The sequence below is a fragment of the Melozone crissalis genome, unplaced genomic scaffold (genome assembly GCF_028551555.1).
Source record: "Melozone crissalis strain CALT ecotype California unplaced genomic scaffold, PUWL_Pcris_2 ptg000036l_1, whole genome shotgun sequence".
Lineage (NCBI taxonomy): Eukaryota > Metazoa > Chordata > Aves > Passeriformes > Passerellidae > Melozone > Melozone crissalis.
In genome coordinates this window covers 4,348,655-4,366,368 of record NW_026535814.1, presented here as the reverse complement: position 1 = coordinate 4,366,368, position 17,714 = coordinate 4,348,655, and the positions used below count along the sequence as shown (strand labels likewise).

Genomic DNA, 17,714 nt, shown 5'->3' with positions numbered 1-17,714 from the left:
ATACAGACATGAAATCCAAGATATTTCAGCTGTCTAGGATGCCAGATGTTAGATTCCAAAGCTAATGAAGTTTAGAGAACTCAAAGTTGTATCCTCTAGTGGGCACTGGATCAGCCTTTTAGTTTATTAAGAACATGAAGTTTTAGGGAGTTGTAACATGAAAGTTTACATTCAGAGTGATACTAATACTAATCCTCCCACTGTATGGAAATGGTGAAAAGATGGTTACATTATCCCACAACTAGGTATTTCTAGATACTAATACTGATTGTATTCAATGGTGTAAGCAGAGCTTTAGGTACTGTACCAAACAGACCTATGAATTAGAGTTCTCTTAAAATTGTGTTCAGAATCATGAGCGTGTAGGTCTTGAGTTGTTCCAAGGTGAAGTATCTGATCTATGGCTAAAAAGTATAAACTACCTTGTATAAATATAGAAGTTGCTTTTAAGCTCATGCTCTAAAGACTTTTCCTCACTATTCTAAGGCCGAGTTATTTTAGAAACAGAATCAGAGCATCCAGGCTGGTTAGGCCACTTCAGATCTGAGGAAGGGAAAAATCCCCAACTGTTTTAGATGCTTGTTCTTTGCTTATGACATCTGGGGCTGGTGCTGCTGGAAGCCACTGTCCAGGAGCCCAGACTCCCTGAAATTTGTCCTCAGCTCTCCCACAAGGCTGCTGTTTGATTTCAATCCTGTAATTTTGAGCTCCTTTATGGTCAGCTGTGGTACAATACACTAGAAGGGTGGAGGTTGGGCAGTGGCTGTAGCCACGTTCATCATCAGTTACTACAACTGTGTCTGTGAGTAGAAAACTTGTCCAGACTTCCCCAAGGAGAGAAAACATGAGTCCTTTTGCTTCAGATTTTTCCCTGGTTTTCCAGTCGTACAGAGATCCTTGCCAGCAGCAGATATGCTGAGCTTCTTCTGAGTTTCAGTGTGATGCTTTTGTCTTTCCCAGCAGCTCTGGCTGCTATTAAATTACCTCAGTATAGAGCCTGTCTTCCTTCATCACTAGCCAGGTTGTTCCCTTTTTTCTTCACAATTTATTCCTCTACAGTCTTATTCATAAAGGAAGAAGACTTTTTTCCACATAGTTTTACGCTGATATGTATGGGTTGAAGAACACTTCAGTCCCATTAAAATCCATAGCTGTGGATTCTTGTAACTCATGGATGTGGAACTATGGCTATACTGCTACAATTGATCACAAATACATGGCAAAGCAGATAAAACCACTTAAGTCATACCAGGACTGACTGGCTTTTCTGTGGCTATGAGGTGGAAAAATGTGCATTGAATTTCAGCTTTGGTCCATGGGAGACACTGCAGTAGCTTGGCCTGCTGTTGCGCAAGATGTGTTTCTTTGGAGTTAAGTGGTAATTTCAAGGATTATCTGCTGTCTTTTCTTCTCCGCCTTTTTCGTTTCTGCTCTGCCTATATTAACATCTGTTTCTAATTTTATCTTGGTTTTTTTTTCAGAATCTGTAACATAATTTTGACAACTGCTTTGATTGTGGATTGTCATTGACCCTTGCTGAAGAAACAGTTTCTTTATTAGCAAGAATGCATCATATAGCACTGCTGGAGTCAAAAACTTTTTATCTAACTTTAGACCCCTACATTTGTGAAATGGTATCTGCAGTAATTTTCCATGTCTTGACATATGTCAACATCTACTTTACCAATTACCTTCATCTATTTTTATGGTGAAAAGGGGCTGTTGCTATTGTGAGTCGAAGAATAATAGGCTAAGAAGATAGCTGGGGTTTTAATTGTGATCAAAAAATGACACAAAATTCTTTTTAGGATGAGAAGTCAAATTTTTGAGAGTCTCACTTTTTGACTGAACGTAGTTAGCAAGAGGTGTGTCAATAGTCTTCATCATCTTTCCTGCACTCCTGAGTAATGGCTTGCATCTCTTGTTCACTAACCTAGGTGCGGCCCTTGGATATTAATATGTCATCCTCACTTTACCCTAAGTCATTGACCTTTTGTTTTCATTACACGGTGAAATGGAAAAACAGAATGTTGTCCAATGATACACTAAAGTAGAGCTGGTAGCACAGAAAACTTAATGATGGGACAACTAAGATGCTTATTTGTTTTATTAGAAACATGGAATCATAGAATCATTTGGGTTGGAAAGGATATTAAAGATCATCTCATTCCAACTCTCCTGCCACAGGCAAGAACACCTTTCACCTGACCAGGCTGCTCAGAGTCCAATCCAACGAGTCCAATCCAACATGGCCTTGAACACTTCCATGGATGGGGGCATCCACAGCTTCTCTGGGCAACCTGTTCAGTACCTTATCACCCTCTGAGTAAAGAACATTCACATTACCTAATATCCCATCAAAACCTACTCTCTTTCTGTTTAAACCATTACGCCATGTCCTATCACTAGACTGACTCCCTGATTGTGAGACCTTCCTATCCTTCCCATAGGTCCCCCTCGAGCAGGAAGGTTGAAATAAGGTCTCCCCAAACACCTTTTCTAGGCTAAACAATCCCAGCTGTCTCAGTTCTTCCTCATAGCAGAGGTTCTCAGCCATCTGACCATCTTCATGGCCTTCCTCTGCCTGTCTTATGCTGGGGACCCCAGAGGTGGATGCAGCACTCCAGAGGGTAAAGTAGAGAAGTATCTTCTGATATAGCCCAGCATACAGTTGGCTTTTTGGGATGTAAGTGCAAGTTGCTGGCTCATCTCCAGTTTTTCATCCACCCATATGCAAAGCTGCTCTCAATCCACTCATTTAACCTGTATTGAGGTTTAGGATTACCCTGACCCAGGTGCAGGACCTCACACTTGGTCTTGCTCACCTCACAAGTGTGCCAATGTCCCTCTGGATGGCATCCTGCTAAGACTGTGACTATTGGAGCAATTTTTTCCCTATGGCCTATTCTGGGACAGAATAGGACAGTCTCATATTTTGTCTCAGAGTGTGCTATCCTCAATTCTGTCCTTTTGTAGCAGGGTCTTTCAGAACTCACATGTAGGCATGTTGAGGATCCTTAGGCAAGTAAAGAGTGAAGTGTGGCAGATGCAGCATGAGGCCGTCTGACTGGGAGGGAGGGAGGGTGCTTGCCCGGAGCAGTGTGTCTGCAGACAAACTCCGAGTGACTGCTGCATTGCTGTTCAGTGCCTGTTCTCCATGGGATGAGGTAGCCCCTCTTGATCTGTTTACTGGGCATTACCTTCCATGTGCTCTGTGTGGGTGTTCTCTCTCTTTTTCTCTTTAATCTGTAGTGTTCCTGTGGCACCTCCTCCCTTGTTATCTGAGGAGGAATTTACAGTTTCTTCTTACAGGTGTAGGACAGATGGAGGTGAAGGAGACAGTACAAGGGTTACAGTTACAGTTTCAATTAGGAGTGGCACCTGAAGGATCTCTTTTTCACAGACTCTAGATCCACACCTTCGCATTGAATTTTGTCATAAAAATCACATATTCTGGTATGAAATTTGTAACTTACTTCAGAATTAGAAAACTTTTTCACCCCAGGCATGTTTTTCTTCAAAATGGGAAGGAATACACCTTCAGCTTGCCTGTAACTTCTGCTGTATAGTAGTGGCATTTTCACATATTAGAATTGACACATTTTTAATAATTCTGAAATGTTTATATAAGCAGACCCTGTCATGGTATGTTTGAAAAAATTATCTTTCCAAACCAAATTTATATGTGAAAAATCATGCTGCTTTGATAAATTGGTGGGGTTTTTTTCCCCCACTATGTAAGGTTTTTTTCATTTATCATATTTTATTTTCACAGTTAGAGCTCTGGGTAAGAGAGGTCTTACTGCAGCATACCTGCATGGGATTTTTTCCCCAAGAATTCTATTGAAACAATGAGGCTAAAAATGGTAGAAAGTAGTTTTGATTCATTTCATTAAGAGATAACATTTCATTTCAAATGAATGTCACTTAAAGAGAAAAATAGTGCTTGAATTAGCTCAGACAGTTTTATTGCCATAGCAGTATTCCATGCAGGTCTGTGAAGAAGAGCTGGATCATGCACAAAACAATACTGTGAGTGCTGAATTGAGGAGACTGAAAAGGGTGATTTTTAAAAATAGTTTGGTCTCCAGTCTGGCTTGGCTTTGATTTCTAGACACTTAGAAAATGGAACTTTTGAGGCTGAGGTCAATGGGAAAATGTCTTTTGTTACTTCTCAGTAAGTGTGACTTTATGGAAATGTTAAAATGAACTTCATTGTTTGCATAGACTCACCTTTTGGCAAGAAATGAGAATCTGTATAATTAATTACTCCAGAAATATTAGTTTTATGTAAATGAGCTCCTTTCGTACAGGATCAAACAAATCCAAAATATGCCAGGCATTCTACAGTAATTTGTGGATGAATACCCATAAAATACTCAAAGGTAATATGTGTTACAATACTAATATAACTTTTGAATCTTGACCTTGTTTTCATTAATATAATGATTGTACAATGTAGAGTAAACTATTCCATTTAAGTGGCAGTGATATTTTCTGTAAACAAAATTGTATGCATTGCCTTGTCAGATGAGTATATTTTCTTCCAGTGATGTTTAAATTAAGTTCTAAAAGGTTGTATCAATATAACCTGAGAATAAAAACAATTCATCAGGACATCTCAACATAAGGGATTTGCTAAACACCTTCCAGGCAGAGCTATAATTAGGACTGTGATCAGGCATGTGGGATGTTTCACGTTACTCTGTCTAACATCCTGCACTGTCTCCCTCATAGCAGTGCATGGTCACTGACTGAGAGTGGTTAGTTTGACTTCCCCCTTTCACTGATGTGGTTACCTGTGCTATACAAAATGAGTCCTAATGGTTTACACTAGGTTCATCTAGTTTGAAGAAAAGGAGACTCAGAAGCAGCCTCATTGCCCTGTACAGCTTCCTGAGGAGGGGCTGGAGAGAGGGAGATGCTGGTCTCTTCTTCCTGGTATCCAGTGATGGGGGATGTGGGAATAGTTCAGGGGAAGTTCACACTGGACTTCAGGAGGCATTTTTGTACCAAGAGGTTGATCAAAGAGATCAGTCTTCCTAGAGACATGCTGGATGCCCCAGGCCTGTCAGTGTTTAAGTCACATTTGGACAAGGCCCCCAATACTGTGCTTTAACTTCTGTTCATCCCTGAATTGATCAGGCAGTTGGACTAGATGATCAGTGTACCTCCATTACAGCTGAAATGTTCTGTAGTCTATTCCATCTAGACATTTGCCTGCCATCATTAAAGAGCTACCTGCACTACCTTCCCATATGCATCCTTAGGCAAATGTGTCGTTTGCCCATATCTTTATTTGTATGAAATTAAACAGCTATTTTACTTAGAGCAATTCTGTGCATACATAAAATTATCATTAAGTCTTGTGGGAAGACAAGTTTTGTTTCTTTTACTGGGTTTGAGTCTGATCATACGAGCTGCACAGTCCTTCTGCAAAATTACTGTTTCATATTTTTCCCCTAATTTTGCTGGGAGCTGAGGAAATAGGAACTATGGGCAAATTCCAGCATGTAACAGGGGCATGCCCTGCAAGAGAGAGTCTTTTGTTAAAAGCTAGTGGAGAAAATACAAAAAATATTTACCTATATTTCACTAAAATATAACCATCTACTATACTGCAGGCTTGCAGATTAGCTCAGTTGATACAAAATCTTGTACAAACACATGCATATGTGTATACTGAATAATCTTTATGTGTCAAATGATGTATATTCCAGTTTATATAGGTATATATAAACTGGAAGTATGCAGTGCTGCAATGTTTATGATTGCTTGGACTGATAATATTCTCCATAATATTGTCTGAAATAAATGGAGAAAAGAAATTATTTGGGCTTTTTTTGAGGCAGCAATGTATGCATATGTATGCATACACCAGTCTCCACCAGTACTATGCTGCCTTTATATTTAAAACTTTTTATTGATCAGCAGATATTTGTCACTGAATAGGCAGTAATCAATGGAGACAACGTCGCAGTGAATGAGTAGAGAGTTTGGCTAAGAGTTTGTCTAGTCAGGAAAACTCCTTTCATTTTATCCATATGGAAATGGCATTAGGTTGCTGAAGTTCTTCTTTAACCTGTGTGTTGCGCAGGCTTCAGGAGTATGTTTACTTCTTTGGCTCCATTAAAAAGTAAGGGTGTTTTTCCAAAACTTCTCACAGTTGCTCATTGTAGTTCCTATAGAAACCTTGACATGTGAGAGTCCCTGATGCCAAATTAGATGTCCTGGGTCTCTGATTTATGGCTCCTCTAGGCAATAGTAGTGTTGGTGAGTTCTTTCATTAATGTTCATGCATCTAAACTAAAGGCAGCAGTGGCAGAAGGTTTAATCCGCTTCAGCTAAGTCTGTCTCATTGGTTTGTCTTTTTGGACACTTCTGCAGCACTATCAGATCCTTAGATTCTGTTTGTGGTAAATTTAATTCCTCCCTGCAGACTCAAGATAGAAGTTACCAAGTGTGGCATGGTGCGCTCTGTGTGGTTTTGGCCTGTAAAATGTTGAAATTTGTTGACTTACAACTTTCTCAGCGTGGTTAACATACTCATGTGGTTAATCCCTTCAGCAAAGGGCAAATCAAGATAACAGTAAATATTCTTGCAGCATAGAAGCTTTAGACCTCAGTCAGCTGAACGTGTTTCTAGCACTGAGACCCAAATCTCATAATGAGACTTGGAAAGTGGATCTGTGTAAGCCCTGAAAGGAATGGTTGATTTTTCAGACCTGTTGAAGATTTTTTGTTAATGACGACTAAATAATAGTAATGGAAGGAGTAAATCCCATTGTCTGTGGCAGTCCAGGCAGGTGGGGAGTCAGAGACTAAACAGTACATAGGATGCCAGTCTCTTTGTTTTTTTATGTGTTCGTAGGCATGGGCTACCTGAAAAAAGAGAAGTTTTGAAGATAAACAAGCTGCTGTTGTGAGGGTCTGGAAAAGAAAGCATATATTAGCAGCAAAGGTCCGGAAAACAGGGTTCATTATTCAGTTCATTATTAGAAATCAGTCTTTTTCATGGAGGAGAGAGGTAGTTAGAGAGTCTTGTTGATCCAAACTTAAAGCAGCCATTAGACTTAGTGCCCACCAAAGTCTTTTGATTTTACTTTCTTTGGCCTTTGCTCAGACATGCTTTGTGTACCCTACAGGCCTCCAGTCTCTGTTACATCCAACAGCCTGAGACCAATTAGCTGTCACCTCTTGCATAGGACACCTGGATCCAGTCAGATCTGAAGGGAGCAGTTAGCTGTTGTCATGGAATTTCAAATGGTATTGGTAGAGGGGACAATAAGCAAGAGAGAAACACTGTCAAATTTCTCCATTCTCATAGAACCAGAAAGCGACTAATGATTGTTCCTAGAAGATTTAACAGAGAAATGAGTTTCAGTGTCAGTTCTACCCAACAGTCTGTGTTCTTAGACTGCATAATTTAGCCTCTAGAAGAATACTTTTGATCCTGAAGTTAGTTCTTGGGAAGGAGAAAATTTCGTTTCTTCTTTATGAAGAAAACCATGAAAACCATCCAGTCTCTATAAGGACTGCTGTAAGAATCCTCTCTGGACAAATTCAGACATGTCTTTCTCCATGTTTTTCTGACCAAGAAGTAGAGGCCAGAATGCTATGGTATGTTCTACCTAAGGATTTGAAGTTCTGCTGTGAATGCACAGTACAGAGATTAGCCTGCTAAAGAAAAGTATTAATACTGTCTCTGACCAGTGACAAATATGTGAGCTGAAAGTAACTTCTTTGATATATTTTTATGTTTGTGTGCATGCACAGATATTCAAACATCGCAAATAAAAGGTGCAAATTGGCTGCTAGGAGAAGACGACTGTCTTACTTGGAGGGATGTGAATTAATTTTTGTAGCTATATCCCTTGAAACAATTCAGCATAAATATATAAGCTGCTAGATGTGTGTGAATATAGCATGGGCTTTTTCTGTGGTTAGTTAATATTATTGACATTTATTGAAACTTGCTCCCTTTTAGAATAGCTAATACAGAAATAGCTGCAGAGTCCCCTCTGATCTAAGGTTGATGTCACTTTTGGTGTTGCCTTCCTTTGGATGTGTCATGAATCTTTGAAGAGGTGTCAGACACACAAAAATAACTTTCGGATTTTTAACCCCTAAATTTCTTTTCCTGTTTCAAGCTCATTTTTGTGTTTGTTTTAATTAGAGCTGTTGCTCAGTATCACGCTGTTGCTCTGTATCCAGTATCCTGTTTCTCACAGGGGAGTGCTTAGTAAAATAAAATTCCAGAGTGCCTCTCTGAGACAATCTCGACACTTTATTTAAAATGAAGTTTAATTCTGGGGGGAGTTTTTTCTCTCTGAGTGGTGAAGATGATTTAGATATTGGTCTAAAAGCAAAACTTCTGAACGTATTTTTTAATGTTTTTGTTTTCTGGAAGAGAAAGATAGAAATAAAAACAAACTCATCCTTTTAGAAATGCGCTTAATTTTTCATTGTAATATGCTGTTAGATTTTGTGTAGGAGTTTTTAAAAATTCAAGAGAAGAGTCAATCTGGGAAAGAAAAATTGGAAAAATAATAGTATTTAAAAGGTAATACCCAATGAAGTCCTTCTAGCAGGGTATTTAAGCAATTGTTTGGGTAGATTTGTAATGCTAGCTAAATTGAATGTATTCCTTAGTGAACAGTATTTCAAGATGATCTGCACAATTTCTACTGCCAAAATGAACTCTTTAATATGAAATATGCCTTGGAGTGTGGTAATGAGAACAATCCCAAGTTTATGCACATTTCTTGATAATCTCCACAGAACCATAACATTCTCCGTATGTTTTCCTGGTTGGCAGGTGGAGTGGATACAACAGCAGGTGGTTAAAAGAAGGATAAAGAGGGATTATAAACCTGGTGGTACCCAATCCACTTATTTCAATGATCCCAAGTGGCCAAGCATGTGGTACATGGTAAGTACATGTAGGGTCATTGACTCCGTTTCATGCTATTGTTTGTCTGGTTTGATAGTATGAAAAGGGGAGGAAGAGTATGTTCAGAAAAAGCAGATTTGGGGATTGTTATGTAGCTAATAAAAGTCTGTTAACTCCTTAACTAAGTATTAAAAAGAATTTGTGGTGAGCCGTGCAGTAGGAAGCATTTACTGATGCATTTATTCATTTATTATTCCTATGGAAAGATATCTTACTTACTTGAGGATAAATAAGCAATGAGAATGGAAGAACTTAGCCACAACATGTGAGAACCCACTTGTATTTAATACATAATTCACTGTCCCCAACATAAATGTATTTTGCCCTGAAACAGAAGAAATCCATCAGCACTGACCATTCATTTCCTGTCTGACAGAAGTTGTATTTTTCAAAAAAAAAGTTTGGTTTTTTTTCCCCTAATAAAATCACAGTTAAAGTCTGGAGAGAAACTTTGTACTTATGATGTTTTAAAAAACATCCTCATTTTTGCCAGGTGAAAACCTTAGCATTACAGAATGGTTTGGGATGAAAGAGACCTTTAAAGGCCTTCTAGTCCAACCCACCTTTCAATGAGCAGGAGCATCTTAAGCTAGATCAAGTTGCTCAGAGCCACATTCGACCTGATCTTGAATGTTTCCAGTGATAGGGCACCTACCAGATCTCTGGGTTACCCAGTCCAGCATTTTACAACTCTTCTTGTAAACAATTTCTTCCTTATATCTAACCTGAATCAACCCTCTTTTGGTTTAAAGCCATTGCCCCTTGTCCTATAGCAACAGGTGCTGCTAAAAAGTTTGTCCTCATTTTTCTTAGTGATCCCCCTACAAATATTGAAAGGCTGCAGTAAGGTCACCCTGGAACCTTCCCCGGAAAAACAAGCTTAATTCTCTCAGTTTTTCTTCATAGGACAGGTGCTCTGATAATAGATAATTACAGCAGTTGCCTCTAATTTTATCAGGAAGATAGCAGTCCCTATTTAAAAAATAGTTGTGTTGTCTAGCCACACTACCCACAGCTGTGCCAGAATTGCCAGTGTAACACTGAACAGACTTTAGAGCATCAAATGGACTTCACTGGTTTTTTGTACAACTTTCATAATTCCTCCTTTCTGTCCCAGTGGAAAAAAAATCCTTACTTTCAAACCTTCTGGGAAGAGACCATTCCTGACTGATTGCACTTATATCCACTGATAACTCTGTGTATTTGCAACATCACTAGTGATAGTGGTTTGATGACATTTTGTTGGAAGAGATGAGTAAAGTATTCGTGAACATGCTATCTCATCAGGGTGAATAGCTAAAAATATGTGAGTGGATTGACTTTAGGACTGACTTGAGACGTAAAAGATATCCTCATATGACTCTGTTTATGATTGTTACCATGACTGCTTTTGTTAATCTTTCTTAGCTTTATAAGATGAAGGGGAAAAAATGAGTTCAAGGTTGGTTAATGGTTTCAGTCTTTGCTATGCTGGAAGAGGTTTTTAGGTTACTGGCTGCAGACATGTTGTTGAGAAAGTAGTAAGAGTAACAAGAAATTACTCTTGAGTAATTTCTTGAGAAAGTAATAAGTAAACTATCATATAGAGGGTTGTATTTTGATTAATAAGTAACTTTGTTATGGGCTAAGACTGATACCTTTGCCCATTGAACTGGCACAATTTCTAACAAGGCCCTAAGTGCAGTTCAGATTTGTTGACAGAAGTCCTGTTATTCAAAGACTTCGTCAAGCCATACCTGATTAATGTTTTTCCTCTCCAAGGTTTTTCTTCACAAGTACCACTTCTTGTAATTTTCATTTTCTAGGCTAGAAATAATAAATTTATTTATTTTTGTGTGTTATCCGTGGCAAGAAGTTACAAGAGAATCAGGCATTCTTTCTCTTTTGAGCCATCACAGCACTTAAGAGAAACAAAAGGTTATTTTCTTCTGACTTCCCTCCCTCAAAGCAAGGAAAGTTGAACAAAACCCAACCATCTTAGCATAACTTCTGAATCTTCAGGCATCTGTGCTTAAGAGTAAAATAGAATATTTTATAGACTAATTAGCATATGAAACTTAACTAATCCAACTGTTACTCTAAGTGCCCTGCAGAATCAGGTCCAGTTTGCTCAGAATGGACTGATATCAAAGGAAAAAAAAATCACTAGTTAGCATCCTCTTCAAAATTTTTGCCGTTCCCAGAGCTCAGCTACCTTTGTACCATCATGTTAAATCTAATAAATTTCTTCTCTTCCACTGGTGTTGACAAAATAACCTTTTAGCCAATAGCTGGATGAACTATATACAGTCAGTTTGGCGATTTCGGCTGAAAGAGGTTGGAGTCAGTTGTTACGTATTTTTTCAACTTGGAGCTAACAATAAGCAGAATGACTGAGGTGACTTTGTGCCTAATCAATTTCACTGTACTTGCCAGTTGTTTAAATGAATTTCTTTATCTAATCTGCAGAGGAAACTATAGAATGTAAATATATTAATATATGTTTAAAAAAGAGAGGAAGTAAATATATTTAAAAAATAGAAATACATGCAAAGTTGTGGTTAATATAAATAACTTTGGTAGACTTCAGTCAGAGTACTGTTGTTGACCATTTCTTTTTGTTCGCAACTTCAAGAACAGCTCCATAGTGTTAGGCTGAAACTGGAATCACACAGGCATAGAGGCACAGATTTCTACAGTTGTAATTTACCTCTGCTGTGATGATGGGCTCCACTGGATGGGGTTTTTAAAAATAAGAAAAACATTTTGGATAAGCATAATGAAAACACTATTTTTTTTTTTAACTTCTGAAAACATACTCAAATAGAAGTTTGTAAACCTAAGAAAACATACAGTGCTTGGCTGTGCTGTTTCTCTAACAGGTTATGAGACCTAGTTCTGTGGGGTTTTCACAGAACTGGAGTGAAAGGAGAAGCAGATCAACAAGTGTGAGGTGTTTTAGGGTGTTCAGGGTGGAAGAGGATTGTAGCAGCAAGGCACAGTAAAACCATGCGACTGAGCCATAGTGGAAATGAACATTTACCAGTTACTTGGTGAATAATAATAAAGTTATTGAACCAAACAGCTATTTTTGTGCAATTACAGAAGTAGAGTGATATACACTCTACATCTATAATTGTGCAACAGTAGGGTTTTTAGAAAGTTGTTGAAGGTAAAAGATTTGCTGAGAAGCCTCATCAGTCAATATTTATTGGTCATCAATCATCACATTTATTGGTATATTTGCACTGTAGCATTTCTGATGTAAACAGGCGAAATGTACTTTATACTGCTATTGAGAGCAAGCCACACAATCTGGTGTGTACTGAATTACTTGCATGTAGGGCTTGTTGCTTGAGCTCTAATGCTGAAACCAAAACCTAGGGAAAATTGCTTACTTTTCACTTTCAGTGGGGATTGTGAAGCATGCATTGCTTTGAGCTTCAGTGAAGTGTCTGGTGAAGCCAGTTACCTCATTTCTTCAGAAAATTCCTCCAGTATGCTACATAGTGCTCTCCAGTTATAGTTGCGAGTTCCCAGGTGAGCTGTTCATTCACAGGGAGGGACAGACCCTTCTGCTGTGATACAGTATAGTTGACTCTGGATGGCAGCCAGAACAGGACTAATAAACCTTTATCGGTAGTGAGTAATGTGAGTTTGCGAAGGTCCTGTAGCCATGAAATAAGGTGGAGGTGATGAGTTAGACAGGTGGGTTGCCTCCCTTATGCTGCTTATGACATCTGTAGGGAGTTGGCTTACCTTGTGCCTCTCCTCCCAACTCAAGCAAGTGGCAGAGCAGAGAAAAAGATTTTACTTCCCTGGCCTTGTCCTTAATGAGGACACCTATGGTGGATGGGACTGTGAAAGGAGTGAGAGAGACAAAGGAAGGAGTGACAGAAGCCTGACAAGATGGACTGGAAAGAAGCAAAGGGAGAAGGAGAGGTCACAGTAGATCTGAGTGCTGGCCCAGGTACAGGGATGCAGAACTCAAGGAAGAATTTCCTTGAGTTTTCCTTGAATTTTACCTGCCATATGCTAACACCACAGCAAATGAATACATGTCACTCTCCTTTACGACCTCCTAAAAGTTTGTTTGAGAACTAAGGAAAAACCTCACTCTTTTTATTGCCCTCCCAAGAACTGTTCTCTCCTTTCATCTGTGCAGTGGAAGCCAAATGGTTGTTCTTTCTGAGTTGGCACGGCATGCTTGAAAGTGTTTTGAGTATTTTGTAACTTGGTTTGGTTGTTGCATGCACTTTCATATTTTTGGGTTTTATTGCATGAGAAGATCAAGCTTTTGGTGTTCTGTAAAATTCAGAAGATGATCTGTGACTTAACTTCAGCAGAAGTGCTGCTCAAAAGAACCCTCTGCCTGCCACACATTACTTTGCAAATCTGCCTGTGGAAACACATATTTTGTTGTTCTGTGTGGACAAGGCAGAACAATAACATGAAGTCAAGTAATTCACAATTTGACCTGAATTAATTTCCTTTTGGAAACACTTTAGGTAATCAGAAAGCCTGTAGAAGTGGATTTATCCATGCCTGCTGAAAAGAGATTATGAATGCAGATACTTTAGCAAGATTAGCAAATAGTTTGAAGGCAGAACAGACTAGATAGGCTTCTTGGTTTGCTCCTTTGGGATATAGTTCTCCTAGATAAGCACACCTGGAAATGCCCAGAAAACAAAAAATGGAAGCCAGCACCTTCTGGGGGTTGTGTCAGCATTTTCGCTGAAGCAAGAAGAAGCAATACCAAAATTCTTTCCACGCTTGCTTTGGGAGAGCTTTTCCTGTGTGTCAAAGATTTGGCAATAAATCATATAGCAAAAGCACACATTCTTCTGCCTGCTTACTACTATGATTTCATCTTCAGAAGCAGAGCATCCACTCTTATCTTTACGGAATTTATTTAACATGATTTTTTTTTTATAAGCAGCAACTGAGTTACATTAAGAAACTGTACGTACTTGTTTGTATAATGTTCTTCGTGAAATATCACTTGTGTATAATACTGTGTTTTTCTGCACTGCCTTTTTCTGAGTAGTTTTTGCAGTTAGTAAAGAAATGATAATGCCTCAAAATCTTTGCTGAATTTCTAGCAATATTTGATAAATATCTGATTTTAGCTTTTGTATATCATACTGGGACACATTCTGCTATATTTCAGTTTTTATCTTACATTGCACTTCAGCAGGAAAACCATTGATATAAACAGAGATGTGTAATTTCCTGGAAGTACATTTTTCCTCTTTACAAAGGAGAAGGAATTATTGCTTTCTAAGAGCAGTTTTCAGAAGCAGCTGCTTAGTTAACTATCTGCTTTTCAGATTTTTAAAAATCAAAATTAAGTAATGCCAAATAACAAAACAATTTCTTGTGCCACACAGTACTGAATACTCTATTAATTTACTAAAAAAAGGAGAGGTAATTTAATTATTAGAAAAAATACTGATTTGTTTCAAACTTTATATCTTGTTTTGCTGTTGTTCACATCCTAAAAATGCAGATACTTCTGGAAAGGTGTATCTACTTAACTAATATTCTATACATTATTACTTAACTATTATTCTATACACATAAAGAACAAGCATCAGGAATTCCAAAATTACCAAAATACACAACGACAGTGCAGAATTAATTCTGAAGCTTGCCTGTCTTGTGGTCTGATTGATAAGAAATGAAATAGTGTGACATGGTAATTTTGCCCTTATCAGAAGCATACTCATAAACCTATGAGACTTCTAGGAATTTCTGACGCAAACACTTACTATATTACTTCCCAGTCAGGAGGCAAAAATTAAGTATTATGCAAGTGTAAGGCAATTTCCTAACTGTTCAGTACATAGGATCAAGGAGAGTCTGGATAATGCTTTTGATCATATGATTTAGGTACTATTGCGAGGGGCAGGAAGTTGAATTTAATAATTCTTGTGGGTTCCTTCCAACCTGAGATATTCCATGATTCTTTGAGGAGAGCTTGATCTGTGTCAAAGAAGAAACTGGAGAACAATATTTGGCTCTAGAATGTTACGTCTTGTACTGGTCATTAAAAATCATTATGCCCATTTTAACTGAAGACACATTCCATATAGACCCCATGGAATGAGGTTATCAAAACTCCAGCTTTCCAGATTCCAGTATCTATGTTCAATTGTGTCTTCCTGTATATCACGTGAGCAAATTTTGTGACTAAAATTACCAGTTTGCAGAGCACCTTAGCTCTTGCTGAGCCTTTTTCAACATTAATTCATGCTCCTTTTTTGTCCATGTTTAAAAAAACCCATAAAGCAGATGGACACTGCCCCCCCTCCCCCAACAACAAAGGAAGCAAATGTACTGAGGACAGACACTCCAATAAAGTGCATTCTGCACTACTTCATTAAATGTAGGTCATCCTTGGCATTACTTTTAGATAATACTGATGTAGTGAAATATCTGCTCTGCATTACTTCTGCTACTCTAGCCCTGTGGATAGGACTTTCTTCCCAACCAACAAGGAGCAGGTAGCAGGAGAGACTACCAGTACACAAATTCTATCAGCACCATTTTGGAAAGAAGTCCAGCAGCTGTTTGCATATCTGCATGACTTCTAATAAGTTTTGAATAAATAAAGTAAGTATTTTGTACAGGACACTGACAGAGCAGGACCTCAAGTCTCCTCAAGGAGAGGCAGGTAGAGTTCTTTGAAAAATACTCCAATTCTAGTGTGTAGAGCAATATAGGCAGCATCTATGTTTGCTCTTTTGGTGAGATTATAAATTCTGCAGAACTGGCTGTTTCAAAATGACTCATTTCCAGCTAACAGCAGAAAAGAATGTGGTCAGGGAGAGGAAATGTGCAGGAATGAAGAGCCTCAGATATCCCCAAGAGATTAAAGTGTGAATCGTTTAAGGTATTAATACTACTTTTGTCTTACCCTTTCTATAGTGATAGAGTTCTCTAAATCATGAGTAGCATGCTATCTAAGCATCTTTCCTGTATTCATTGATTTTTATGTGAATTTCTAACAAAAAAAAGTAAGTCTTTTTCAGTTTTCAAAGCAGTTTGAAACTATATTAAACCTATGTAGTATAAACACAGTCGCTTAATGACCAGCAGATATATGATAGACTAAATATGAAGTGTATCACAGGGTTTTCCCTCTCCTGTGTCTTTTGTTTATTAATAAACTAAATACAGTTTATTAATAAACAGTGAACTACTGTTTGGGAGTAAAATACTCCTGGTTTGGGTTCTATGAATAGCAGCTCCTAGTCATACAATTATATTTGGAGCCAGAAATCCCATTTAGAAAAAAAATAACATAAGCAAAGAAAAGCATTTCTGAAGTTACAAAAAACTCTTCCATAGCCTGGTTGAAGTTTGAATCACTTTTTCTCATTATAAGTCTTCTGGTCTGGCTGAAAATAAGCTGTTAAGGAAAGTTTGTTTTCCAAACATGAGCTTTATATGATACTAGCTGCTGAAGCACTAAAATCCATATAACCTTTATTAACTAGGATCTCATCTACACATGAATTGAAATGCAGATTAAGAAATTAATGTAGCCTACTTAGAAAGTGTTACAGCCCTTACATCTTGGTAAGGAGTCAGTCTGCTTAGAGAAAATACGATTCTGAAAAGAAAAATCCCAATTCTTGTAGGCCACTGAATTGGTGTTGGAGAATCAAGACCCTTTTCTGATGATGAAATTTCCCAAGACAGCACACAAGCTTGAGGCTCTGTGTTCACATCCTACCACCTACAGTATCTTTGCCCCTAGCTCCTCAATCCTGTCTCCATGCTTTGCATCATCTCTTATGAATGACAGAGAAAAAACAAAATAAGAAACAAGCAAACAAAACACCCCCAACCAACTAAAAAAAACACCAACAAAAACCTCAAAAGAAACTAAACGAGGATAGATCAAAATTTTCACTAACAACACTGAGGAGTTGGATCGGTCCAGCTTTCTTGAGGATCTTGACCCTCAGTTTAGGTAGCTATCTTGTTAGTTTTGATTTAATTATTAGATCTATTTGCTACTCTTAGGTGGTTGTCGTTTTTACCTAATTTCCTCCTGCAATTTCCATCTGCTCCCACTCCAGACTGGTGATGGCATACTATATAAGAGGGTAAAAGTATTCTGAAATTGAAAGCATTATTCTACTTTGCACCTGTCCTTTAAAAATGTTTGTCCAAACACACCATAACATTGACCCATTGTCATTGATACTGACCAGTGAGAGAAAAGTAAGTTCTGAAAAGTTCCTGCCTTTTAAATCCACTCATACTGGCATGAGATGTGGTCTGCTTTCACTGTCTGGCTGCTGCTGCTCCACCAGCGTTCAAAAATTGCAAGTATTGATCTCACTATGTGAAGCAACTTTGATCTTGTTTGGGACTTCAAACACAGTGATACCCAAAGACCACATTGTGCATTATGTAAACTATAAGACACATTCTGAGACTAATTCAGTATTTATTCTTCTGAATTAATCTACATGGGTGGCCAAATGCACTTTTTAAGCTTGGTTTGTTACTATACCAAGGCCTAGAAAATATCTTCAGTGTTTTCAATATTTGAATGATTCACACACAAGATTTGTCCCATGGTCTAATAGGAAAAATCAAACTATGCCTGAGCCATGCATCTCTTCTAATCTCCTGGCATGCAGAAGTTCTAAATACGAGTGCGAGCATGAGGGGAAGGCGGTTATGACCCATGTTGCCTCCAGGCAGGCACCAAGCAGCAGAGGTCTCCTTGTGCAGTCGTGTTCTGTGGGGAAGGACAGGGACA

The 17,714-nt window shown here is 38.3% G+C and overlaps 1 protein-coding gene across 2 annotated transcripts in view; it reads left to right on the top strand.

The window, feature by feature from the left end:
• PCSK5 (proprotein convertase subtilisin/kexin type 5) overlaps positions 1-17,714 on the top strand; it is a 228,426-nt gene that overhangs the window by 38,330 nt on the left and 172,382 nt on the right. For both annotated transcript variants that reach the window (XM_054283563.1, XM_054283562.1), the window contains exon 3: positions 8,819-8,932. In XM_054283563.1, coding sequence (XP_054139538.1) covers positions 8,819-8,932 — 114 coding nt within the window. The remainder of the gene's footprint in view (positions 1-8,818; positions 8,933-17,714) is intronic.